Here is a 26,877-nt window from a genome sequence, read left to right on the forward strand (position 1 = left end):
TTCCTGTTTTCACACGTCACAGATGTACATGCGTTTTAGAGCCTTAAAACTTTAGATCAAAAGACGTTTAAGTGAACAAAATGTAATTTAATTCAGCATAAAAGCTTCCACAAAACTGTTCAAACATACTATAAATGAAGTAGTATGTCAAAATTATATTCTGCGTTTCTGAAGAACACTTACAAGAACGCTTAGAATGCTTACCACTGTCAAGAATTAGATTTTGATATATTTGACTTCACCATGCTTTTTGACTTGTTTTGCTTTGAGAAATAAATAAACTTAATTCAAATATTGTAAAGAAACTTTAGTCAACTATTTTATAGATTAATAATCAATGGGGGATTTCTTTAATCCACAATCAATATTTACGTAACAACACAGAGGCTGATCAAAAGAAAAAAAAAGCATGAGATACGACAAATTTATGAGAATAGAAACAAACAAAGACCACATAGTCAGTGAGCAATTAGAGGAACTTTATTACCAACCAGCAAGTTGTGCGCATACATGCCCAACAAATCGGGCCACATTCAATTAATTCAAGCAACTTCAACTGTTACCATCGACATTTTTTCCCCCCCATATTTTGGTCCTTCACAATCACACCAAGTAACCTACAAAACTTAATGATGGTGACAATTAATTATACTGTATATACAAACGCTTTTTGTCCATGATTGATGCTGAAGTGTTAATGTGTCCACCTGTGAATGAACAATGGAGAAAAGAAAAAAAAAAAAGAAAAAACATCCACAAGGAGCCCTTCATAAACAATTTTGTACATTTGAGGAGTGAAACTTGGAGTACGCTTAGCCTGCTGCAGCTCTACACAGTAGGCTCCAATAGGTCGTGCAGTTGGCACAGAGTGTCCCGCACGGCAACGCCCAGCTTTTCTGCATTTGTTTCATCACAGCAGTTGAAAGCAGTTATAGAAAAGTGGACATGGTCGGACTGTGGGTTGTAACATATTGCGTAACCATCAGGTACCAGGGGACCAAAACACATTACACTGTCTGTGTTTGCAGGCACCTGAAAGGAAAAATTTGATTAGAAAAGTTTCAAAATCCTGCGATATTGAATGACAAGCATTCACAGTGAAAATAAGATCTGCAAAAGCAAATTATTGACCAAAAATTGTACAAATAAAACGCCCACACCTGCCCAGTTCGGAGTTTCCAATGAGTTGCCAGGCCAAAGGCAGTATCCATGAAGATTTTGGGAACGCTCAATCCCTCTTCGATGGCCTGCAACTTAAGCCCAAGCAGATGTCGGTCTATGCCATGTCCTTTAAGTACCTGCATAGAATTCAAATATGGAATTATTGCTTAACACGTACTAAACCCCAAAACTTGGGACACTCATAAGTCAGACAAATATTTTAAATAGCTGGCTTACCTGGTCAGTCAGAGCTGAGTAGGCATCAATGCCTTGTGTCAGCAGCTGGAGCTTGACCTCCCGCTGCAAAAATGTCCTCATTAGAATAAAATAACCCCCTCACGATCAATCATGTGTGTCTGCTCACCGATACGGATGGATCGACAAAGGCGAGGATGAATTTAAGCATCTCGTTAGAAGGCGAGCGGATGTATTCGGTTCTTCCTTTGCGAAACATCCTCTGAGAGGCAATGTCGCAAGTGGCGCAGACGTCGCCGTGAACTCTGCCGACACACACGGGAGACAAACAAAACCGCTCGTGTACTTTAATCGACAGTCTTTCGGCATTTTCTTGTCAATGATCAAACCCTAAAATTATTTTATTGTATCATTTAGTAAATAAACACAAGTTGTTGACAAATGTCTTTACCTGTAGTAGGCCAGCTGCAGCGCCAACTGGATGAAGGAGTTGGGACTCAATTTGTGCCGCTTGGGGAGGTCTTTGCCAAACTTTTTAAAGTTGAATACATTCACATCCAGGTCATTGATCAGTCTGGAAACAACATTATGGTAAATTGAGTATTTTTTTAATGTGACCTTTCCCTGCAAACTTTCCTCAAACCAGCACAGCATCATCTAAAATTGAAAACAAAAGCAGGCTGACAATGCAGAGCCAGATTTTATCTTATCAACACTTTGCAAACAATTGCGATCCAAGTTATGCAACTTACATATCAAGGTTCTGCTTGGCATTCTCAATGTCTCTCTTGATTTCTCGGTCTATATTAAAGTAAAGCTTCTTGGGCATTGGAAGAGGAACCAGTGGTGACCTCCGTGAGTCTGGTTCTTCACTGCAAATAATAAAAATTGCTCATTCATATGAAAATATAAATACGCAAATATGAATAAATGACAAAAAAATATATCATGTATCTCACCAGTGACGCAGGACATAATCCAGCAGAGTCGCTATGGGAGGACCTTCGGCTGTGGCTTGTTCATACAGAAGACCCCAAGAGCCGTCCTCGCCGATCACAAACTGTACAAACAAGCAAAGGTAACACCAAAGCAGTGTTTTGAACTTTTGCTTTTCTCAGAAGTAAGCAGCTTGGTCACTCACCTGTAGAGTTTTGTCAAACCAACGGTTGCCACTATTGGAGAAGGTCCCGCCTCCGTGCAGGACCTGGGCTGCTTTGCGGCTGGCATATCTGTTGATCAAATTTGCAGCATGTTCATTCAGAAGGTACTTAGCCCATGTATAATTGAGTGTGTGTGTGTGTGTGTGTGTGTGTGGTCATACTTTTCATCTGATATCCTCATAACTGGCGAATCCAGACATAATGAGAAAAGTCCCCTCTCGATTGCCCGCACTGATTCCCGATTTAATTTATCTGGGTGACAAATGCTTTTAGTGAGCGTATTGTTTCAAGGGAAAGAATGAAAAATAGGTCAATGAAATAAAAAGTTGTTCTACCTCTGAGAAGGCGATTGTAGGCCTGGCCCCACGTGTGGCGATGGTCGCTAGTCAGGATGCCCATCGGCTCTTTATCCGTCTTCCAGGACTGAGACCTGATCCTCAGCAGCTGCCCGTGAATCTGGCTTTCCGTCAGTCGGGACCCGTCACTGTTGTACACCTCCAGCTGGAAAAACTAGAACCAGGAGAAAATGGTCGGTGTTTTTTTTTTTTTTTAACCTTCTCACCGATGTTTGTGTATTTTCAGAAATGCTGTGTTCCGATGTTGACACGGCAGGAAAGAACCATGAGAGGGGGAAAATATTTGAAATCCTTTACTTCCTTCCTACTATAAATAGTAAATAGCTCAAGGTTCCTATTTTAATTGAACAAAACACAACGAGCAAATTATGAGATGCAACTTTTCTGACCTGATAGTTTCTGACCACAGTGATGTGCGTTGGGGACCGTCGGGAGGTCCCATGGTGAGCGACGTAGTCGTGTTTGGGGCCCGGGATGCGACATGAGGAGAAGAGGAGCGGGTAGAGTTCCATGCACAGAGGCCTGCCTCGCATGTACTCTAACGCCAGCCGGCCACTAACACACAAACAGTATTATGATTTGCTGACTATGCACATTTTGTATGACTAAATGGGGGAAAAAAAAAAAAAAACCAAGTTGCAAAAACTATGAATGGATAATGATCTAGGATGTTAAAATGGAAAATAATTGTTTAATTCCATGAACAATTTTAAGGCAAAATTATTCATTAATAGTTACTTCAACCTAACTTTTTTTTAACGGGAGATTCACTCTTCGAACTCCTGCTGACGTAAACGCAAGTGTTGTAAAATTATTGTTTTTCATACTATAGCTGTCAAAATGAGTTATTGAAATATGCACACAGGTTGAGTGTGTTTTACGTTTGCATGTGAAAAGAGAGGTGGGGGCGGGGGAAACCACGGCAACGCATGACTTGTCTTCGTAAACAAAGAGCTCATATTCCACAGAGCTTGTAAAAAAAAAAAACACTAATATATTCTTGACATTGATACCATTACAAATGGCCATGTATATTTAGACACAGATTAACATCATACCGCAAAGGAATACAAGGCCATGCCAACGGGGCTGAAGGTCAGCACACGCAAATAGCAAATGTAATTAGAGGATTACTGCAGTCTGAGTGTGCTTGACTACAGTGCACTTAGAAATATGAAAAATATGATCACATCCACTTTTCAAAACATCAAGCAATCATTTCAATATATAGGACAGCAACTTACGCGTCAAGTCTGGCTTTAAATTCAAGTACCGCTACAATCAGCTTGGAAGCAAACCTGAGAAGAAATAACAATCGACTAATTATTTTGCAACGCACTCCATTTTTTTTCGTAAGGAGTTTAGCAATGCTGTGAGGAGTCCAGTGAGTGTTTACGCACAAAAGTTGGCTCCTCCAGCCATTGTAATCTCGCCTGGGAAGAGAAATAGCAGGGTTGGAATGCACAGGCAATGGCAATCGACTTTCCAAGTAGGCCCATTGGACCCACCAGTCTGTGATCTACAGGGGACATATACAAAAAATATTTATAATTGGCTGCTCGAGCCCTTCCGGAGGATTTTTTGTGCTTTACCAATACATAAATCAGCAACACGTGTCAGGTTGCCCAGTGAGATAAAACCAAAAGACACACCCAGTTTTCTGTGTTTCTGGCCCTCCTTTCCAGGCCCTTCTGAAGCTCCGCACCAAGACCACCACGCCTAGAGAACTCCCGCATCACCCTGCGGGTGTGAGTAAGCTCTTCAGGAGGTATGAGGGGCTCCAGGCTCCTCATGTAGGCTTGTAAGGTTTGACTCAGAGGAGGCACTGGCTGCGGGGGCACGAAAGTGGACATGCTCAGCTCCTGCCTGGATGTCACCTGGAGGAAAAGTGAAACAGTTGGTGTTTTTCTTCCAAGCAAGTGAGTCGAATTTGAATTATTTCACAAGGAATAATGAAATTAATACAATACTTTTATTCAGTAAGGTTATATTTCTTTATACTTTATGAATCTGTGTACCATTTTTGTATATTCGATGAGTTTGTGTACCCCAACATGGCGTTTTTACATTCTAGGACTATAAATGAAAATTTACTTTCAGCTAAATCGGCTTTAAGCATCATGTCTGGGCCATTAATTATATTCAAATTATTTCCAAGACTATTATTAAAAAAAAATAAAAAATATCTGGCTCATTTGTCCGCTAAAAAAAAAAAGAAATAAATACAGACCTGCTGCTGCAAAAAAAAAAAAAACACTGTTAATTCAAGACTGCAGACTTATTTAAACACACACCGCATGCATATTCACGAACACACAAAGGCAAAACCATGAATAAATACTTACACGCGTGAGCCATTGTCTCCACGCTCCAGGTTGGATTTTGCTGGAAATCATGTTTCTTCCAATCACGCCCGCAGTCGCCTTTGCATCTGTCAGACGTGTTTAGCACATGAGCAAAATCTCCTCGGCCTACTGAACCCCCCGCACCTTTTAGCAAAGTCGTTGAGGGTTCAGATAATAAAAAGTGAGCCGTGCTCCATCGAGGATGTGCAAAATAGTCTTCATCGAACAAGTCCAGTTGAAAAGAGAGAAAAAGAACAACACCGGACCTACCCACTCGGCGTCGTTGTTATTTCGGAAGCAGGAGTATGCATGCAACGCCTCACGTACTGCAGCGAACTCTCAAGACAAGTCTGCACACGTGTTGACGTCAAAGTAGTTTCCGTCAACGGATATTTAAAAAAAAAAGAAAAGAAAAACTAGCCGCAGTACCGCATTCCTCCACGGTGTGTCGCGCTTTCACCGGAAGAAGGAAAAAAAACAATGGAAACAATTGTTTGAAATATTTATTACATTTTTTCAAGCAAGCCATTTCAAAGATAAAAATAATTTGTGGAGTTCTGTACAGACTTTACGCATATCTCACCAACCCAACAATGTTGATTTACAAACAAAGAATTCCAAATACTTTGTGTAAATAATACACAGCCAATACTCTGACAGCAGTTGTGAAATTTGTTGTCTTCTTCCACTATTACAACATTTAAAAACAACAGTCACCTCTTTTTTATCCAATACATACTACATGTCAACTAATTTGCATATCATTTGTGTGGGGGTTCAGTATATAAAGGCACTCAATTGACACAGACATCACGGAATGACTTTCTACCACAAATTAAAGTTCTATCAAATATATCGACGACAGAATAAGACAATTGTCGTCAATTGCATAGAGAAGTGATCTTTTGCCACCGAGCACCAAAACCAGCTGGTGAACTTTGACATTATGTGCCATAAATTCATATTAGACCTCTAAAAAAATTCTATTGAATTCTGCTATCAACAACAGGAAGAAACCAAACTGTACAAGTGAGAATACTCATTCCAACACATCTATTGAAACATTCCAAAACCTCATGAAAACACCTGATTGCATCGCACGGGCTTTTTTTTGGGCCAGGCATTTACCGAGGGCACGACTCATCTGGAAAAGATAAGAGGAAAATAATGTGAGTTTCAAAATTGTATTTTAGTTACTGATTTTTGAGAAGAGTGACACCGACCCACTCTTAGACTCCGTCCAAATGCAGTCCCCAAATTCCTTGGGCCCTTAGACATGACATCTCCGTCCACTTCTCCTTCGTCCTCCTGGGGTTCCTCTCCCTGTGGTGTCTCGGGCGTCCCCGTTTCATGAGGGTAAGGGGTGGATACCATCATGGAGGTCTCAGAAGGGTACTCGCACACTTGCTCTAGCCTGTCCTCATCAAAACACACCTTCCCCTGTGAACATTTTTAAAAAATAGAAAAAGAATCCCTGTAATTTAAGTGACAAAGCGAGTATTGTTAAATTCTCAGGTTGACAAAACAAACAAATGACTTATTTCTCACAGGGTGGAGGACTGGCAGAGTTCATCAGGTTAGTGAATGTTTACACGGCTTCAATGGAATGGTAACTGACAACGTAATGCAACCTAAGAATAGTTGCTTGAACATTTCATGTAACGAAACAAAACAATGTGCAGAACTAGCGAAACTGCAAAAAAAAAACAAAAAAATAGAAGAAGCATGAAGAAAAGGACAAAGCCGTCACACCCTGCTATAGCCCAGAGGGGTTAAGCCTGAGTCAAAATAAATCAAGCTGACTCAGTACAAACGGCAAAATCGGTGCAAAGGAAACAGGAAGACGTTTTAATGTGATGGAACAAACCGTGCAAAGAACATTTGGAGCTTCAGCGAGACCGTAAAACACCATGTGTTGCCGAGCATGGATTTGCAAAACAAGAATTTGTTTGGCAGGCAATTATCATTGTGCAACTTACTTTCAATATAAAACTTTTTTTTTCACAGTTGACAAAGTAGCAAAGCAGATCCCTGCAGCTAAGAATCATCATGCCGTGCTTGCTAAGGCTTTAACCAGCTTAGGTGTGTCTCGGAGGTTGGACAAGGATGTTCTCCCAGCAAAAGGAGATTCCATTTAACAAAAGAAAAACATAATTCCAGTAGACATTTGTCAGAACATGCTATTGCTATGCTAACAAAGTTTTTTTTCATAGCTGACCCGGTTACATCCATGACATAATTGATTTTACAGTATACTTACCCTTTTAGGTGTCCCTTTGCTCCGAACGAGACATGACTTCTCCAGGTTTTGATATCCGCCAATCACTTCGATATCCTCCACCGCTGGATATTTCTTCTTTGTGGACTCAGTCGATACCGTTTGGGTTTGTTGGCTGGCCTGGGGGATTTTAGTATCGGTTGTTTTTGCCGTTCCTGTGTTTTTTTTCGGGGTGATTGTAATGGTGGCTCCTCGGTTCGAGGCACTGCGAATGGTAAAGAATGTCGGTGATGGTGCCGGAGAGGCAGCTGGAGATGTGGAACATGGCGAGGAAGCTGGAGTTGGAGCACCGTCGGAGGCTTTTGCGGATTTATCCTGGGATTGGCTCTTGTGGTATGAGCTATTAATCGGGTTGGGTTGTTTGAGTTGAGATGTTGGAGAAGCTCCAACACGTCTGAGACACACTTTGGGGTTTATTTCTGATGTTTCTTTAACCATCTCACCAGTCTGATGCTTTCTGAATCCTTTGACCTCTTTGTCCTTACACGGAGAGTTTGAGGAAACATGTTGAGACGTCAGCACTTCCTGCTCTTTAAGTTGAAACTGCTCAAATTGAAGTTGGATGGTTTTAAGTCCACTGGCGTCTTCACCTTGACCATCTCCTTTGTGTGTATCGATGAGGGGCTTCACCTTGATGAGATGTACCGATGACACGTCCACGTTTCTTTCTCTTAAACACAAGCCTGATCTGGAACCAACCGTTTCCAAGTTGTAGATCCGGCTCATTTCTGCTAAGGAGTTGGGATGCGGCGGTGAAGGTGAAGGAGCTTGCCCAGGCTCGATGGATGATGCGTTGACTTTTACGTCACTGTCCTTTGTGTCCTCTTGGTTTCCTTCCTGGCTCGGGCGTTGGCTTCTTTGTTGGGTCACTTGTCGGTCCGCATCTTTTAAAGTATCGGATTTTTGAAGACATTGGTCGCGGTCTTCGGACGGAGCGTTTTCGAAACCGCTACTGACTTCCTCTCCAGCAGCTGTGGGTGAGTCTAGAGCAGAAACAGGAAGATGAGGGCAGTTTTTCAACACGTCGACTTCCTGCGTGATGTCAAAGGCAGACCCGGATGTCTGAACCGATGTGTCTGCTTCAGTCCTCCTCTTGTGTTCTTTGTCTTTTTCTGGTTCCTCACAGGTACTTTCACCTCCATTTTGTCCTTGCTCTTTTTGTCTTATTTTCTCCCGCAAGGACTCGATGCGGCTGACGGGTTTTCCGAGCCTCCAACTATCCCTCCTCTCCACTCCTTCTTCAGAGTCTTTCCCTTCCTTTTTTTTTCTGGCCATCTCCTCGGCGACATAAAACACGGTCCTTGGGATCTGGATTTCTAAGGGACCTGGAGAGTTCCCCATTTTTGGAGATCTGGGGGCGACTTCATGGGCTTCATTCCTGTAAGGCGGATCGTCGATGATTTTTTCGATTTTGCTGATGAGTTCTTCTGTGTGATGGGACAAAAGCTCCCATTCGGTCCCTCTGTCCGAAACGGCGCCGGCCTCTCTTTCAGCCATCTTGGATTTTCCATCTTGCCGGATCGGGATTCTTCTAGCGAATGAAATTCCCTCGGTGCTTTTTACAGAAGCGGTGGTGAAACCTTCTCTATCTTCATCACCTGTTGGCCTTCTTTCGACTGGGTCTAATTTTTTGACTTCACTCCTGTTTTGGAATCCCATCCCTGTATCGGATCTTTTCTGGATTGTGTGACTCTGACCTTCTAATTGCCCATCATTTTGCTTTCCGTACTTGTCTTTTTTGCACATGACTGGGATTTCCTTCCCGCTTCTGTCTGAATGTATCCTCTGAAGTCGTTTCCTTTCAAAGTATCCATCTGGATCCAAACCATTTTCTTTAGCGCACACCACCCTATCGGAGAAGCTAAAGGAACGTTTGGGCACACCTTTGAGGGACACGCCAGATGTTTGTTCATTGTTTTCCTGTGAATTTTTCCTCCGACCGGGCCGAAGGAAATTATCTGAACTTTTGGATCTGGATGGAGGTTTACGGAGCTCCCCGAATTTACTGAGCAGCTGGCTAACCCTCCCACCGCGTTCAGAAAACACGTTGTCATCCGAGCTGTCCTTCATGACTGTTTCTGGGCCGCTTGGTCTTTCATTGGGGTTGGCTCCTCCCCCTCCCGAAGAGCGTTCCTCCAAGCCAGTTGTGGGCTTTATGATTAGAACATCAGAAGCTCGGATCTCTGTCACACTGGCACCCCCTGCCAGGATCTCCCTGAGGTCCATCTTCATCCCTCTCTTTCCTTGCGAGTCCTCCTCAGGCTGCTCCACCTCCAACTCCCGCCATTTTGTTCTGATTTCATCACTGCCTCTCCGATTCTGTTCAATGATGATGATATTGTCCGCGCGGATCGTTCGAAGACAAGGGACCATCGGGGAAAATGAATTTGCTGGATCTCGTTCGTTTTCTTCCTTCTCCTTGGCGCCATCTCTGACTGATTCTTTCCAAATCTCCTTGCTATTGTCTCTCCCTTGACTCCTATCTCTGCTCCTCTCCTTGTCTCTTCCTTCACTCAAATCTCGAAATCTCTCTATTTTCTGTTCTATTTTTCTTCCTCTCCCCGTCTCCCCATCGTGACCCCTAGGGGTCAGTTTGTCCTTTTCTTTGACCTCCGAGTCATTGCCCCTCTCCTGGTATCCTCCATCCCCTTCCTTGCTCCTCCTCCACATACTCTGCGTGAGTATAAACGGGTTTTCATGGAGCGGAACGATGGTTTCCACAGAGACCTGACTCGCTAGTTTGGGGTCTGCATCCATCCATTGGCTCGGCTCTGGACTGAGTTCATTTCTCTGATTGACGTTGGCGGAGGTCTCCGTGTCGCTCGGTAGATCCGAAGATGGTTGAGCATCCAACGGCAGGACGGGAATATCTTTTTCCTGCTTTGCTTTCCTCCGCTGAATAATCCCACGCTTCCAGGCAGGCATGTCGGCAAACTTTTGCTCTTCTTCTTTTTCTCGCCTTTCTCGTTCCTCTTCCTCTCGCCTCTTTCTCTCCAAGAGGAGTTGCTTCCATTCCGGAAGAGAGGAGACAGACATAACAGAAACGCAGCAGGTCTCGGCCTGTGTGTGGGGGGGGGGGGGGGCTGCAGAAATGAGAAATTCATTTCAGTTCAATCGAAGAGATTCACATCATCACCATGGAAACAAATTTAAAAAAAATTATTTTATTTTAAATGCTCAGTTTTAATTTAGACTTTTAATGCTGTTGTTGTGTCGAACTGCACCGCGTTATACAAGAAGCTTCGTCTCCTGTAATTAATCTCAACACTTCTTGGACTGCTACAAGAATTTATTTTTGACACTAATCAAACTACCAGTACAAAGAAGCATTTTATTTTTACAACAGGATTTATTTTCTCCATATACAATCAAATGATCAATATAACAGTAGTCACTTGTGAAAGGTACTTACAAGAAGCCTGCTTTGTTTTTTGCACAAGTGCTGGATCCACTTTGCCGTGCTCTCCGAAAAAATAAATATGCAGTTTCACCCCCACCAAATAAACAACCAAATTACTTTTAAGTCCCACTCAGAGTCAACAGAGAACCAAAGCACGGCACCATCACTGGACTACAGTAAATATTGTCGGGTTCCAAGGACCAGGACACTAATCCGATAATTACGTTCAATTCCATCTGTAGAGTTAAGTGGCAAGCACCATATTGTGAGACCTAAGAAAGGCGTTTAAAGAGCACGGCCGTCTGCCCGGCCGGGGCTCTTACCCCCCAACACATGCACACACACACGTCTCTTCTCGCTGTCTAATTGGAGGAGATTGAGGATCAAAGAGGTCAAGGAGGGGGGCAGAGCTAAAGAAGTAACTTGCAGAAACAATCAGGATCTGGACTGAAACCAAAAAAAGGTCATTTGTTACTAGCTATTAAAAAGACTGCAGAATGAATTAAAATACACAACCACAGGGTGGTATGTTTTTAAAACAAACAAGGGTTCAAAGGTCAGCAGCAGCTTTTAATATATGATAAAAAAATGACAAAATTAAACAGTCAAAAAATGACAGCCTATTATATCACCATTAACCAATCACCATTCAGAAATGCATATTGAGGAAGAAAAAAAACATTTGTTCTGGTTTCTCTGGGTGAAATGTAATCACATTTTGTAACTGCATCCTCAGCAAACGTACTAAGACATCAAGAAGACATCGCGGAGGATCTTCCAAGTCCAGGAGAGACGTCAGTTAGTTCAACCACAGTGTTTTATGTTAAGTTGGCTCTAGGTCACAGCAGTATGATTACTTTCACTTCTCCTTGTGCTTGCTGTCAAGACTGGCGCTTGGGGCTTTGGCCCGGTGCGGCTCGGTAAGGAGCTGAAACTTGCAGTTAAGCTGGTCGCATAGGAAAGCTAAATCCTGTTTGTCCAGCGAGTGTGCCAACGCCAGGTAGACTGACATCGTTAATGCCAGGAGCAGCCTGTCCAAGGATAAAGCCGGCAGGAGCCACAGCACAACGCCAAGTTCCAGACACACCGGATGGCGGAGGTGAGAGAGGAAACGTTGGGCCTGGGACGATTTGTAGGACAGCGGGTCGCCCATCCCCAAACATTGGTAATACACCTATGCAAGAAGAGGCACGTTGTTTGGTATTTATCCATTTGAATGTCATACAAATGATACATCACCTGCTTAATGCCCAGAAGTTCTGGGTAGTCAAACATCATGAGGATGGTGCAGATGATGGCCCAGCAAAAGAAGTGCACAGCGAAACAGAGGAGAGGGAACCAGACGCTCCAAGGTGCATGGCGCACTGACCATAGACAGGGGGCGCCAGTTACAGGCTGCCAGTAATGCATCAAGATCTAACAGTGGAAATACAAGACTTGAATCAAATAGCAAATTACAATGGCTGAGTTTAGTGTGAGCTGCAGGACCTGCAGAGCCAGTGCAGTGGTGAAACAGTACGCAGTCCTGTTCAGGGAGCCCAGGATGGACTGGCAGGCCTGTTTGACAGGCAGCCATGCAAGCAGACTGTGCTGCACGGTGAAAAGAGCCAGCAGAGCCGCATCCATGACCAGAGACTTGAGGACAGAGCGATCTTGTAGTGCCTCTGACCATGGTATGGAGTCTTAGAAGGGGAATAGAAAATAAAAAAGGATTGGAAATTAGGTTGTCACAGCAGCAATATTCTCTTATCATCACAAATTATTCATAATCTAAATCATTAAAAAAAATAATGAGTATAATTTAATTTATGCCACAATAATACATTACATGGAAGTATTGTAATATAGTGGCAATTTGGCAGTGATGTAAATTGATTAACTATAATAAACCAGTATTATATGCATAAAGAGAATAGTCTGAGCATGTTCTTCAAGGCTACAGCATCACTGCAACATCATTCCATTTAGTTTGCTAACAACTTGCGTCTTTTAAATCCAATGTCTAATTTTGCATATTATCTAAAAATATAATTTATTAAATCATTTATAGAATGTTGATCGAGTAAGCAGAGGCACAGATTACTAGGGGAAACATTCCGACATTTTTAATTTGACCTCCAATGTGAATTAATTGTGACAAGTGAATTGTGCACACTCGTAAAAGTTTCCGACAGCTTGGCAGTGACACTTGAGGAAGTTTTTTTTTACCTTGGCAAAGTGTCGTCTCTCCGGTGATGTTATGGTAGATGGCTCGGAATGATATGAAGCGAATAAAATCTGCACCAGATAAAAAAACAAAGGCAAAGTTCAACAAAGTTACCGTGCACAGAGCACAGCCACGGATAGTGACTGACGCCATTTCCATCGCTGTCTTATCTTCTTCATTTCCACAGCGCTGTCTTCCGGGACGGCAAAGTGTGTGATTTGCAAATAGCGCCACGGGGTGGCGCTACAACAACAACAACAACAACTGTGAGGTAATAAAATGCATTATTTTTTTTTTTAATATATTAATTCCATTGTGACATAATATATTTAGACTATCGTTAATCAAAGTTTGAAAGAAATCAAATACATCTAATGTCATTTATTTAAAGAAAAAAATATTTGGGATACAATGATGTTATTTAATGCTGCTGTGTGTCATCAAAGGTGATCAAAGAATAAAAGACAATGGCTTTAGATTCATCCAGGCAAAATTAAACAAGAAACAATATGGAATATCCTATCGTTTATTTTATACCCAACAATCTTATCTTCAAACAAAGTCAACTTCACATCCGTAGCACTCTGCATGGTAGTTTTTGTTAAACGAAACCACTCGAATAGACTCTGTGCATCCCTGAAAACAATGATATAAAGCAAATATTCAAAATTGAAAATAATAGATTCAGAAGTGTGAGAAATGACTTCTTGAAGGCCCACCTCAGTTGGTAGTATGGGCTTATTGCAAGCAGCACAGCAAGGAGCCTGCACCCTGAAACCACCAACAGCCATTTCATGTTAAACCTGTCTTGCTTCTACTGACTTCCAACTCCCAATAATTGGGTGTGAGCCAATGTTCAGTAAGACAGTAAATAAATAGCAATTATACTTACTTGTGGTAATCATCAACACAGTAAAGCTTCTCGTCAGGGCCCACGGTGAAGGGCACATCCTCCAGGCTCTGTTTGCAAACAACACAACGGAAGCAGGCCGAGTGGTACGTCTTCCCACGAGCCTGCACAACCTGATACCGGTGCACATATTGAATATTAACCCTGCACACAAACTAATATAGAAGATCCCTTACCATATCTGTGATGATCTGATCACAGCTGAAACAGACTTCAGGGGATGGATGAACTCCAGAGTACTGCATATATGGAAAATATTGTCAGTACTTCATTACAAAAATGTACACAATGGTCACTAAAATAACATGACATTTCCTTTTGGATAAATGAGATCAAATTGGAGCTGTTTGGCAAGTCAAATGAGCTCTATTTTTACAGATGCGAAAAAAGGAAATGTGAAAAAAACAAAACACTGGCGTTATTGTGATGCATGTAGAAAGCATCACTTGTGTTCCGTACTGTTTTGCACAGGGTTTAGAATACGGTCATATTGGTTTTATAATGACCCAAAATAAGTGAAACAGTTCAAGCGTGTACCTACCAAAAAATCCTCCTCGCAATAGATAGTTCCAGTCACTGTATAGAAGGGTTTGCCTTGAAGTCGTTTATCTAATGAGAAACAAATTCACTTTACTACTAAATCCAAGTGAACACGAGGAGGGTACGTTTCATTTAATTTCATTTATTCTGCAATAACATACCGGGGAAAATAGAAATATACTCCTACCATTAAGTACACTTGCACAAAGTAATAAGATTGAAAACAATCTATATTTATTAGATATTCAGCAGTGAAAATACAAACTGTGTAATGATAAACAACATTTCTACATTCATTATGTTTCCCGTGGATGTATAGTATTGTATTTTTAAAACACATTTGTCCGACTGTCAGTATAAATACTCACCACAAACACTGCAGGTGAAACACGTTTGATGGAATATTTGTCCCAAAGCCTGGCAGGCCTTTCCTGCACCAAGCACTTCTTTATTGCATTTTGCACAATGACCTGCAAACAACATTTTTTTTCAAGTCATTCATTGAGGGAGTAGTAGTGAGGGGAATATCATACAACAGAGCTTCCATCTTACCAAAATAAAATTGCGAACCACCACTGGTGTCCATTTCCTCCTTTTCCAAGCGGTCTTTCCTACGAGAGGCGTCAATCTTGACAGTCGGGGGGTTTAATTTTGTACAGACAGCTGGAAGGAGAGCTGCCTTTTGATATGACTGGTGCACTTGGTACGGTTACTTCCACTGGCAGGGAGGGGTCGGTTGCGGGCATTTTATCGCCGTTTTTATTTTTTTCCAAAATGGTAAACTGAGCTGGTGGCAACAGGGCATAAGATGTACACTGTATTTGCAAAGTCGTCACCAATGTGGATTAATTGTATTAATTGTTAAAATCCGATTTATAAAATCGGCACAGTATTACTCTATGTGTAAAAGTATTTTTCACTTTTCTATGTTATGGTAGGCTACAACCTGGATTGTTTGCCATGCCGTCAATCACGGGCCACGTATAGGAGACAGACGACCTTTCACACCACTGAGTGGGATCTGAAGTCATGTTGCAAACTGCACTTCTACAATCCTATGTGACTGACTATGTTCACTAACTCACATAATTTATAATGTCTATGAGCCAAATTTGACTCTCTGAAGCCATCTCAGCTGCAGAAGATCCGTCTGAGTGTGGGAAAGAAACATTTGCCGTGAAACCTTATTCCTTGGTATGAAAACATGCAAAGTCGTGGCCCCTGCAAGCACATGTGGTCTTGCCCCACTTTTACACTAACACGGGAGGGGAAGGGATTGGTGACAGCTGCTGATTCTTCACTGAGTGAGCTCCCTTGTTTGCAGGCGCAACACACGGAGCCACTAAAACGCCCAATCTGCATGTTGTCGGACTGGTTCAACATTAAAAAAAAAAAAAAAAAGTGTGTCAGTGTGCACTTTGAAAAAGTAATAATCGCTACAATGTCATTTAAAAGACACATTGGTCAGGACCCAAAACAAATCTATAGACACGCAAATATAACACACACGTGATCTGTTTATTTATACTGAATATGTGTATGTGTGTGGTGAGTCGTCTTGCCCTCAGGTATGTTTCCATACAGGAATGTCTCCGTTATGTGGCATGTGGAGGCAGGAGAGAAGCTTCTCCAACGCTCGGAGTGAAATTCATCAAATATGTTAGTCACATTTGGATTATTTTTGTTGCCATAAAATGCTCCTCATTGGCTATACAATCTCATTTTGCTTTGTAAACACATATGGTATGCTATGGTATGGTATTATAGTATATATTTTTACCTTAAAACAAACACAAAATAATTGACCTTGCTGTTCCAATACTTTTGGAGAAGATTGCATCAGTCAATCTCTTTTGGTCCTTTGTGCTTTCATCTCGAAAGCCATCACAGACACAATAATCAAAAAACGCCCTTTCTTTTTTTTTTTAAATCAACTCTACTTTAAAGTCCTTTATTTGCCTTTGTGCGCGTGCGCGTCAACGCTTCACCGTCCACACCCTGCGTGGTTTTAGCGGACCGTGACAAGGATCGCAGGCAAATTTCAGTGCTTATAAATAGTAAAGCCATTGTGCCTCACGCCGCACAAGAAGGGAAGGGTTTTTTTTTTTACGCGGTGCGTATCCGAGTTGTATTTAGTCGGGAGTGTGAGCTCACCTGTCAGGTTTGAACAGGTCAGCGCCCCCGCGGACCACGCCCCTGCTGCTCAGGTAAGCAGGAAGTGGCTGCATGTCAGCGTCGTCATGCGGGACCTAGCCAAATTTCGACTTTGACACACTGCAACTTTGGGGGGGGGAAATTAACCTGGACCGCTTTTGGAAATAAAGATTTGCAGGCACAACCGAACATGCGGTTCGACATCTGCGTGCCGCTCGGACTTTTCTTGTTGGTTTTTCTCCAATTATCAGGTGAGACTTTATGCTGCGACGGATAAGTTGCGTGTTCTTCCTCTATGTGTGCGTTTAATTTGAATTGGGTCACGCCGTCGGAACTGAAAGCAAACAGTTTGAATGCGCTGCTGTTGGATCTCATAAAAAAAAAAAAAACACCGCACCAGGGGAAATGTGTGATCGACTTTACAGTAGAGATATTTAGTTTGACACATAGACCTTCCGCTTTAAAAAATTCATGGGGCATTTATGGCGCTACCTTGGCGGCTCGAATTGATCATCTCATTAATAATTGACCTGCAATCTGCTACAGAGTTGTGACTGTCCTTCTGTGGAGCAGAAGCTGCCCCTTTTATTCTAAGCTTTACAAATTTGTATTATTAACATTTATATGATTTTTTTCGCACAATAAATCACCATTATAATGGCAAAATATGCATAACAGTTGTTGGATTGGATAATTGATTTTATAAATGTCAGTATATTTCCCAGCATACTTAAAGATGGATGTGGTGGGCAACGCTGCTAATCTTTTCTATTGTTTTGTCATTTCTCCATTTCCTTTTCTTGCATCATCCGACTCCCTCCCATCCGTTTCATCAGAATGCATACAGTTGACAGTCCGCTCGGACAAAGGCACATCGGTGATTGTGTCAAGTCGCCCGGCTGCAGAGGAGTGTACGGTGTGTGTCGTCGGCGAGGTCAACGACACCCAAACGTGTGATTTGATTCTTGCTCTGGAGCCTGAGAAGGAGGTCGAGGTGGTCTTCAACTGCCCCGTTGAACAGTTTTACTTGGTTACTATCAATCAGCTCATCGGTGAGTAAATAATCATAGTGCTAATATTAGCTTGTTGTGCTAAATTGACTATAACTCTTTTTTGTTTTGTTATGCAGAATGCACAAACGACACCTGCACGCCTTCAACAATCGAAACACAGCCGTCTCTCTTCAATGACTTCCCCAGAACATTCATCTGGACGATCAAGGCGCCTGAAAAGACAGTTGTGGGTTTGGATGTCCTCGGAGAGGGACTGCGGGAAACGTCACAGCCGTGCAATAATGGATATCGGTATTCAGTGACCACATTTGAAGGGAACGGCGAAGTTGACACTCACTACTGCAAAGCGGGTTCTGTGACCCATTTAGACCTGCTCGATCGAGCTGTGGTGTCTCTGCAAGTTGCACCAAAAACGCAGGTGGAGGCTGTGCTGTTCCAAGCGACTGCTGGACCACTAAGTAAGAATATTGAACATGATGGTGCTTCTGAGGAAGAATCTGCTGCAATATTTCAGACTCCAACCATATTATGAATTAATAATGACCTCTTGTGCATTGTGCCTTAATTGGGTTGCCTAGTCTGACAAATATCCTTCATTTCCGGTCCCACTTTTTTTTTTTTTTTTTTAGAAGGCCGAACGGTGGTTGTGACGGTGGATTCAAGCACGACTATAGCGCTCAGTAGGTTCTCGCAGGAACCGGAATGCGAGCTGTGTACCGGGGTTGACTCGGCTCGCACTTGCACCCAGACCGAGAAGACCCTGACTGATGTCCAAAATCTAGCGCTGGAGTTCAGCTGCCTCAAACCTCAAGATGCGTACATTGTGCGGGTGGAAACGACAATAGGTGAGTCCTTTCTCTATTGAGTTGTAATATTTCTTTATATAATATATTTCTTTTTTCAGAATGTACCCAGAGCTCATGCACACCTACTGCAGGAGAGCTCAATCCAAACACCTGGAAGGACTTTGGAAGAACTCTAAAATGGGATATTAGTGTCCCGGACAGGACTGTCTTGACCTTGGAGCTACCTCGGGAGAACCTGAAGGAGATAGCGGCGCAAGACAAATGTCAAGAAGGACCCCAGTACTCGGTGAGCACAACAAGAAGCAACGGGAAAATCGTAACCAAGAGATACTGCAGAGGCGGACCGCTGTCACGTCTGGATCTCCTCGGGACGACTGCCGTGATCGTGGAGGTCCCTCAAGGAGAAGACATGGACAGGACGATTTTTACAACCAAAGCTGCACCCAGAGGCAAATGGCTTCATTCTGATTGTTTCCTCATCATGTGAGAAATCCAATACTTATTTTTTGTTTCCTTTCATGTCAGCTGGAAGAATGATTTCTGTGACCCCTGACCCGGACACCATCATTACTATCAGCCGGGACACAGTCGACCCTGACTGCAACGTGTGTGTGCAAACAATCCCAAAACAGACCTGTAAGGAAAAAAGTCTAACCCTGAGAGAATCTCATAACACCTCCTTGGACTTCACTTGTCCTCACCCTGAGGAGATCTTCAATGTGGAGATCAACAGAGAAATTGGTAGGCAAATATAAACACCTATTTTTATTTAATTTTAAAGCACACTTGAAACATGTCTACACCAGGATTTTCTAAACACTGTATTTAAAAGACACTGGATTTACATAAGCAAGCGCTAAGCTAGCTCAAAACCCGCTAGGTAAACATCTTAGCAATATTTTAAATCTTTATTGACACAAATCTGCTTCAACTTAACAGCACTTGTGTTTTCCTGCAATTCCAGACTGCACAGCGACTTCCTGCTCCGGCGATATAGTCCAGGCTGAGTCGTCGCTCTTCCCCGATTTCAACCGAACCTTCACCTGGGATCTGAAAGTTAGCTCGACTCGGGCTTTCCAGCTGGACTTCCCCGAGCCAGGAATGCAGCAGATTGCCAACAGAGAAACCTGTCCAGATGAACACACCTATGTTCTCGTTACGTATCTGCGAACGGGCCCTGCCAACATCGGAACCTTCTGCAAGGGAGGTTCTGTCACGAGTGTTCAGGTGCGCTACAAGGGCCGGGTTTCTCTCCAGGTTCCTGGAGACAATAAGATGGATCCGGTTGACTTTAAACTAAGTGTTGGACCTGAGACCAGCAGTAAGTGGATATGCTAATTTTCCATTCCCATCTTATGTTGTCATTAAAACCCCAAATATTTCCCGCTTTGGTTTTCAGTGGTGGCTATTGTGAAGGTCAACCTACCACGAGGCATCTCCAACACAACCTTCATCTCGGCCAACTATCCCAACGATTTCCCTGACGACCAACAGACGCAGTGGGACTTTGTCGTGCCCGGCATGCACAATTATAGCGTCCATTTCCACAGCCATACGGCTCCGGAGTGCCTCGGCAAGAACGTAGAAGTGATGTACAGGAAACAGGACAAGAAGGTGATCAATACGGGGCTGACTGACAAGCAGCCGGAGCATCAGCAGGGCGATTTTGAAATGGTGCTGAAGAATTGTGAAACGAACAGGACCTTGCAAGGACTCACTTTGAAATACAGCGTGTCTGTTATGAGAAGTGGTCACCCAGGTTTGATCATTTTTTTAAAAAAATCATATTAAACCCAAAGTGGCTTTGTGTAATTGATTGTCCCCCCCCCCCTCCCCTGCTCAGTTCTGTGCACAGTGGACCTGAGCAAACAGCCCAAAGTCTCCTTGCAGATCGAGAAAGTGGGTTCCGATCCTTACTGCGAGATGAGCGTTAACTCTGAGATTTCGAAAAAGATAAACGTGGCTGCAGGCACTAAGGCCGACTTATCTTTCCTCGACTGTCCCAATGAAGATGTGCAATTGACCTCAAGTCAAGTTATCGGTAAGAGTTTATCTCTTTTTTTTTTTTTTAAGTCACATGATTCTTCCTAACTCATAATATTGATCAAAACCAGATTGTCACAATACGGCTTCCTGCCCCGAGAGCCTCCTCACAGTGCCCACGTTGGATTCCTGTCTACGGATGCCCCTCCATAGCTTTACCTGGCACCTCGTAATCCCTCAGGACCGAACCATCGACCTCGTGTCACCATCATTCGGAAGTCTTCGACAGTCGGTACCAGGCCAGAAGTGCAACGCTTCTGTCTCGTTCCACGTGGAGGAGAGCCAAGGCTTCTCTGTGGGAGATTTCTGCTACGACGGGAGCATCCAGAAACTTCAGGTGCACGCCAACATCTCCGTCACGGCCACGACTGCAGATTTTAGCAAGAGGAAAGAGCCTTTTCTTAATGCCACCTTCACGAAAGAGATCCCAGGTAAGAATTTGAATGTTTGCAGTTACTTATAGATGACACAAGAGGGCAGCAAAGCACCACTTAGCTCTCACTGAAGCTCCTCCCCTCACTTAAACATAGTTTCAATATGTTGCTAAGTCATTTCAAAGCACTACTTTTTTTATATTTATTTAAATAAAATCTATATTTTCTGGAGGGTAACGCAATTTCATATTAATTCAACAGTTTTGCAAAATGATGTCTCTGTTTTTGGGGGTTTTTTTTGCACTTGCACTCAAAATAGCATCCTGACTTCCTTTGGTTGCGCAATTTTTCAGAGACCATCATTTATCAAATCAGCCCACAAATGTCTTCTCCAACCCTGCTGGCCACTCCCAACTGGCCCAAAGGAATGAGGCCTTCGTCCACCGTGTCCTGGATCGTCTCTTTGCCGAGCGGCTACAAGGCTCGGGTCCAGTTCGTCAAGGTCAGCCAGCCCAAATGCAACGACCGACACACGGCCATCAAAGTCAAGATGCTGGACTCTGAGGAGGAGATCCTGAGCCGCCGGGAGGACGAGAAGACCGACGACGTGTTACTGGTGCCCCGCAGCTTTTATCTCAATATGTCCAACTGTATACCAGATGATGGAAACTTTGGGGCAGTCACCAAAATAGTTTTAGAACCAAAGACCAGTAAGAACATTTTCCCTTAGTTCTATTATGACTGCATAAAATAAATAGAAAAACGAATATCTTTTTTGTTTTCACAGATCTTTTAGCAATCCTTCTCGGGATAGCAGGAGCACTTCTGCTTTTCCTCATCATCTTGGCTGTCGTCTGCTTCTTCATTAGGTGAGCAACACTTGAAATAAAACAGATTGGCGCCTATTTTACTGACACATAAAGTCTGGAACGGATTAATAGCGTTTCAATTTATGTCAATGGGAAATTCTGTGGGGTTTTTTTTCAAAAAGGAAAAAGAAAAGAGAGATCAAGGACAAAGAGGCATCCATCTACATTGGCAGAGGGAATATGTTCCGACCCGGTGACAGGAAATTCAGCAAAGCCAGGTCTGAAAACAACTCCCACGTGTACGCCTCCATAGACGAGACCATGGTCTACGGTCACCTTCTGGGCGACACCAGCTACGCGGACAGCATGCAAGATCATTTCAAAGGAATGCAGTTGGACTCCTACCAAACGTTCACGGGCCCCTCCGAGCTGCCGGTCATCAGCGAACCGGAGCCGGAGCCCGAGGTGGACCACTTCGATACGTTCCTGGACCCGTCCCAGTCGTTCATCCCGCCTCGTCCGCGCACGCCCATTGACCGGCAGGACAGCCTGGGATTCCATGACCGCCGAATGGTGGATAATGAACTCTACACGTTCAAAAACACGGGAGATATAAACACCATCCGATTGTCCGGTGCCGACATGGAACCGCAACCGCCGACGTCAGAGGACTACTTGTAGGACGTAAGATGCGAAATGATGATTTAAATTCTTGTTACTTCTCAGAGATGGGAACTTCTGTGCCTATAAGTCACGCTCAGGGAATTCAGTTGAAACACTTGAGCTTTAGCTGAATTTTGAAAAGCTTCCAGAACAGGATCTGAGACCTTTTTTTTTATTTTTTTTTTAATGTTGCTTAATATTTTTTATTCTCTCTGCCCATGTGGTTTAGGTTGTGGAGCAGGGAAATTGTTTGAGTCTCTCTCTTTTTTTTTTTTTTTTTAATCCTGTAATTACTTTTTTTAAACAATAAATTTGAGGGGAACGCTGCCTTTATTGGACTGAAACGACACTGAGGTTTTCAATTCTGGATTGGAAAAACGATTCCAACCACAAAAACGGGCTCCGTGACAAACATGGAAGGGAAGTGGAAGAAGCACTCATGGCAGTTGCAGTAGTCCACGTTTACATCATTTAAATGACGAGAAATAAAATAGGTAGGCAATGAGCTTTTATTTAGGTTACATCAGGCTAACTTCTGTATTTAAAAGGAAAATAGGAAAAAAAATAAGAATATTCTTCAGGCTCAATGTGAGACTTGTCAGTGAAATACAAAATGCAGCATAGTAGAGTTTTGACAGGCACGTTCAAAATAGTTTTTGGTGTGACTTTGCGGCTTGTCTCGTCAGATCCAATTTATATCGGATCGGTTCATCTGCTACAACCACAAACACTGAATGCATACCTCAGTAAAAACAGCTTTGTTACATAATGCTGCTAAAGAGTGTATCGATAGTGGTATTTAAAAAAAAATTGTGGTTGGAGAACAAAGAATGAAAATTCCAGCCACTGCAGATTGTAAATGAGTCCAATTGCAGAACCAGAATTTTTTTTTGTAAAAAAGCCTCTTTTAAAAAGAAGGTAAAGTGGCATTGCAGCAGAAGTACACACAAAAGCAGCTATTTTGAATTTTACGGCATACACGTGATCACACAATGTTGAACTGGCACACGGAGGCCTTCTCGTCACGGCAGTTCTCATCTAACCACTTCCCGCTGGCGGGCCCCGACAGCACGGCACAGTTCTGGGACGTGCCGCCATCTGGCTGACGGGCGCGGCTGTCCCAGTTCTTGAACTGGATACTGGTGCCGGTCTGGTCGGCCCAAGTGTCTTCGGTCACCATGTCGTTGAAGCCCAGCCACACCTGCTCGTCTTTGCCCACGATGAGGCGGAGGTAGTCTGTCAGCATGGCGTTCTCTTCGGCAGACATCGGGGTGGCCAGAACGCCACCCAGGGCATTGCAGTCCTCGCTGGCTGCGTGGTAGGACTTCTTCTCTGGGTTGGCCAAGACGCACTTGCCCTTTATCTTTGTGCCCTTTAAACACACTATATAGAAAAAATGCTTGATTTATTTATACTGGATTCCCCTGATTCTTTTTTTTTTTAACAGATTTAATCTTCCACATCTGTGCTTGATTATTTTTTTACCTCTCTGCAAGGCTTGTTCTTCTTTCAGAAGGGTGAGGTCCTGCACGATTTCATCAATCTGTTTCTGTAGCTCCTCGATGGCAGCATTGTTGTCTAATTTCAACACGCAAAAAAGTCACAAAACATGAAAGTGTTGGTAAACTATTTTTTTTTTTGGTGCAAAGTACCTTTTCGTGCAGGCTTCTTCTTTGGTGGATTTTGCTGGAGTGAGCAGTTGATCAACATCAACCCAAGGATCAGCACGCAAACACCTTTGCATTCCATGGCTACACTTTGTTAGACTGAGGATGGATCAACGTGGAGGTATTTATCTTCTGCCTGTGTACCCGCCCTTTTTCATTCGTGTGTGTGTGCATGTGAAAAATGATGAGATGGTGTAAAACCTCAGCACTGATGACATAACCATGTGCGGGTTTCAGACGACAAAGAAAAAAGAAGCATTGTGAGTTAAATAACCTGCCTGAAAAAGATGGGATATTTTTTTCCTGAATGTTTGCCAAACGTTTGTATGGAAGGCTTTGCTTCTGTTTCAAAATGGATAGTGAAGTTAATAACGATGCAATTCAAAAATACGATAAATCAGCGGAAACTGTGAAATGTCATGTTTACATGCCAAAGTCTATTAAAAAAAAAAAGGGGCAAATTCACAAATTGCTTTCCAAAAGTTGCAGCCTGGGAACAGAAGTTTGCTTTGGACCCATCTGCCATGAAAATTTTGGAGCGTCTGACAGAAGTCTGGAATGGTTTCTTCCCATCTGGTCTCTCTTTTAGTCAAACACTCAGCTTTAGCCACGTGGCAGTAGCAAAAAAGGTGCAGAGATTCGAGAATTTTCCTCAACCGTGTTACATAACCGGAACATATTTTTACTATCTCTATGTGTATAATCAAAACAACATAAAATATATTTTGGAAAAATCCTCCATAACATTCTTTGGACAGGTGACGCTTAGGTCAACTTGAGGTAAAATGCTAACGTTCATAACTGGAAGTCCAATATCTACTGGCTTGGCTATTGGACTTCTAGTTATGATATATTTTTATTAATATTATTATTTAATATATATTTATTCCAGTTCTCCATATTTCTTTTGGCGAAGACACAGGCATAATAACTTCAAGAAATATTATATGGCTGGAACATTCCATCTAAAAAAGAACTAACAAAGCATATAATATCAAAGATTTTACTTTAAAAAAAAGGTACATGATGATATATACACATACACATGATATTTCTAAGCAAGAAAGCCAACTTTCTGTCTCGCTGTTCCTAAACTCTCCTCCTGTTGCAGAAGCTTCAGAAGAGGCACGTGGAGGACTTTTCCGACCCGTTTGCCTGTCTGGAAAAATCAGGAAGTTGCTATTGAACAATTTGTAAATGTTTAACTACAAAACTTTATCACTGCAAACACACAAATTGATGACTCACTTGAGTCATTTCAAAGATGCTCTCAGGGTCCAGGCTACCTCCGCCTATTTTTCTCACGCAGGTCACCGTTCCCTTGTGGGTGACGGAGATGATGAGGCTGGCCACCGAGCACGCCTTCTCCTGCAGGGTGGCGTCCACCACGTGTCTGTGGCCGATCTAACCCCACCCGAAACAAACAATGCTGAAAATGAATCTTCTGTATTGCTAAGAATAATTTCCTTCGCTCGTGTGAGTCTATTTGAGCAGGCTTGCCTTGCACAATGTCACTATACAGGGAACATTGTCTACGTTGAGCCTCATGCAGTCATAGGGGTCATCTGACAGCTCGATTTCTTTCCCTCCTTCGTCATCTGTTGCTATGTGCACTTTGGGGATCCTGTTAAAAAAGGCCAAATAAAATGTCAACATGATGTGACCTGCTGTCAAATGGAACATGATGCCCTCTTGTGGCCTGATTAAAAACACATTTTATTCCATTAAATTCTACTGTAGCTTACTATGGGTGCACTCTTGCACACTTTTATACTTTTGGATATCGAGAAAAAGTTCATACAGTACTTACTTGGTGCTAAACAGAGCTGCCTTGATAGCTACTGACATGGCATCATACAGGTTTCCATCACATTGCAGGAGCTGTGGAATGCATGTCATTGTTACTGTAATATTTGCTAGTTCAAGGATGCACAGAGAAACATACAATTCTCTCACCAGTACATCCACATAGAGCACCCAGCAGTGTTCTCCCTCACTGATGCACAGACTCTTCAGGTCCACGCTGTGTTTGTTGTCGAAGACTTTGTATAGTGTGTTGCTCAGCTCCGTACTGAGCTCCTCCCCTCCTCGCCCCTCGAACTCAGGGGTTGCATTGGCTGAACTGGTTAGCACAAACACAACCACAGCGTCCATCAAAACTGAATTTTGGATTGATCGAAATGCCAGACAATTGACATGATGAATTGCATCCAGTATTGCATCTAGTACAGACTTACCAATCAACAAAGAATTCTAAATAGCCTTCATTTAGAGCCGTGGGCCTTGGTTTTCCTAGTTCAGCCTTAATTCCTACTAGTACTGCTGTGTGGCCCTGCAAACATGGATATCATTTTGTCAAACCTGGAGGAGATATGCAATCTTGACGCAAGTCAGATGACATCTGTGATGATACGTAATTAATAAGAGGAGATATCAAAACGAAAATACCAGAGAAACTTTGGCCGATCCGTCAGTATTGGACACCACGTCAGTCTCAATCTCCATATGTCTGTAGTCTTCACAGCTCCTTCCATCCACTCGCAGATCATCCTGATCGTTTTAACATGGCGACATAATACTCAGAAATGTATCAATTTAATCAACAATCTTATTGGTGCCCACACTTACCCTTATACCATGTAATATATACACTTTTTCAGCTTCGCTAACTTGTACCGTTGCCATTGTGGAATCACTCGTCGCGGAAATTCTACGTCATCAAAAGTGAGGGGTGGAAACGAACGTTTGCTTTGTTTACACAGACGTCCCGGAATGACAGTTTTCGCCTTTCTATGTC

At 42.9% G+C, this 26,877-nt stretch overlaps 7 protein-coding genes across 8 annotated transcripts; 1 reads left to right on the top strand and 6 right to left on the bottom strand.

The window, feature by feature from the left end:
- Nucleotides 1-458: 458 nt before the first annotated feature.
- On the bottom strand, nt 459-5,599 carry cratb (carnitine O-acetyltransferase b). Its single transcript, XM_061267660.1, has 16 exons — nt 5,488-5,599; nt 5,218-5,303; nt 4,525-4,749; nt 4,273-4,391; nt 4,117-4,170; nt 3,262-3,427; nt 2,852-3,026; nt 2,678-2,768; nt 2,498-2,585; nt 2,316-2,416; nt 2,109-2,228; nt 1,808-1,930; nt 1,526-1,661; nt 1,399-1,461; nt 1,161-1,298; nt 459-1,032 (listed from the first exon to the last, which is right to left on the bottom strand). The coding sequence occupies exons 2-16, from the start codon at nt 5,266-5,268 to the stop codon at nt 829-831; spliced, it is 1,854 nt and encodes a 617-aa protein (XP_061123644.1). The 5' UTR covers nt 5,269-5,303; nt 5,488-5,599; the 3' UTR covers nt 459-828.
- A 107-nt stretch (nt 5,600-5,706) lies between these two features.
- Nucleotides 5,707-10,568, bottom strand: ppp1r18 (protein phosphatase 1, regulatory subunit 18). The gene is made up of 3 exons (XM_061267659.1): nt 7,478-10,568; nt 6,441-6,657; nt 5,707-6,361 (listed from the first exon to the last, which is right to left on the bottom strand). The coding sequence occupies exons 1-3, from the start codon at nt 10,529-10,531 to the stop codon at nt 6,342-6,344; spliced, it is 3,291 nt and encodes a 1,096-aa protein (XP_061123643.1). The 5' UTR covers nt 10,532-10,568; the 3' UTR covers nt 5,707-6,341.
- Nucleotides 10,569-11,444: 876 nt separating this feature from the next.
- On the bottom strand, nt 11,445-13,305 carry nrm (nurim). Its single transcript, XM_061267663.1, has 4 exons — nt 13,104-13,305; nt 12,384-12,577; nt 12,135-12,311; nt 11,445-12,069 (listed from the first exon to the last, which is right to left on the bottom strand). Exons 1-4 carry the CDS (start codon nt 13,258-13,260, stop codon nt 11,755-11,757), a joined length of 843 nt encoding a protein of 280 aa, XP_061123647.1. The 5' UTR covers nt 13,261-13,305; the 3' UTR covers nt 11,445-11,754.
- A 306-nt stretch (nt 13,306-13,611) lies between these two features.
- limd1b (LIM domains containing 1b) lies at nt 13,612-15,916 on the bottom strand. Its single transcript, XM_061267665.1, has 7 exons — nt 15,104-15,916; nt 14,920-15,021; nt 14,553-14,620; nt 14,188-14,250; nt 13,994-14,124; nt 13,821-13,872; nt 13,612-13,737 (listed from the first exon to the last, which is right to left on the bottom strand). The coding sequence occupies exons 1-7, from the start codon at nt 15,135-15,137 to the stop codon at nt 13,654-13,656; spliced, it is 534 nt and encodes a 177-aa protein (XP_061123649.1). The 5' UTR covers nt 15,138-15,916; the 3' UTR covers nt 13,612-13,653.
- Nucleotides 15,917-16,577: 661 nt separating this feature from the next.
- cdcp1b (CUB domain containing protein 1b) lies at nt 16,578-22,757 on the top strand. Of its 2 annotated transcripts, XM_061267658.1 has the most exons (14): nt 16,578-16,758; nt 16,876-16,956; nt 17,542-17,757; nt 17,835-18,176; nt 18,348-18,563; nt 18,623-18,973; nt 19,050-19,265; nt 19,489-19,845; nt 19,924-20,283; nt 20,368-20,565; nt 20,639-20,998; nt 21,295-21,651; nt 21,729-21,810; nt 21,933-22,757. In XM_061267658.1, the coding sequence occupies exons 2-14, from the start codon at nt 16,896-16,898 to the stop codon at nt 22,429-22,431; spliced, it is 3,615 nt and encodes a 1,204-aa protein (XP_061123642.1). In that variant the 5' UTR covers nt 16,578-16,758; nt 16,876-16,895; the 3' UTR covers nt 22,432-22,757. The 2 variants fall into 2 exon arrangements, with proteins under 2 accessions (XP_061123642.1, XP_061123640.1); XM_061267656.1 differs by having other exon boundaries at nt 16,579-16,956.
- A 147-nt stretch (nt 22,758-22,904) lies between these two features.
- LOC133144754 (tetranectin-like) lies at nt 22,905-24,215 on the bottom strand. Its single transcript, XM_061267664.1, has 3 exons — nt 24,066-24,215; nt 23,899-23,991; nt 22,905-23,796 (listed from the first exon to the last, which is right to left on the bottom strand). Exons 1-3 carry the CDS (start codon nt 24,160-24,162, stop codon nt 23,399-23,401), a joined length of 588 nt encoding a protein of 195 aa, XP_061123648.1. The 5' UTR covers nt 24,163-24,215; the 3' UTR covers nt 22,905-23,398.
- An 854-nt stretch (nt 24,216-25,069) lies between these two features.
- On the bottom strand, nt 25,070-26,860 carry exosc7 (exosome component 7). Its single transcript, XM_061267662.1, has 8 exons — nt 26,709-26,860; nt 26,529-26,630; nt 26,318-26,412; nt 26,037-26,202; nt 25,891-25,961; nt 25,581-25,704; nt 25,329-25,484; nt 25,070-25,239 (listed from the first exon to the last, which is right to left on the bottom strand). Exons 1-8 carry the CDS (start codon nt 26,763-26,765, stop codon nt 25,135-25,137), a joined length of 876 nt encoding a protein of 291 aa, XP_061123646.1. The 5' UTR covers nt 26,766-26,860; the 3' UTR covers nt 25,070-25,134.
- Nucleotides 26,861-26,877: the final 17 nt, after the last annotated feature.

Source organism: Syngnathus typhle, linkage group LG20 (genome assembly GCF_033458585.1).
Source record: "Syngnathus typhle isolate RoL2023-S1 ecotype Sweden linkage group LG20, RoL_Styp_1.0, whole genome shotgun sequence".
Classification (NCBI taxonomy): Eukaryota; Metazoa; Chordata; class Actinopteri; order Syngnathiformes; family Syngnathidae; genus Syngnathus; species Syngnathus typhle.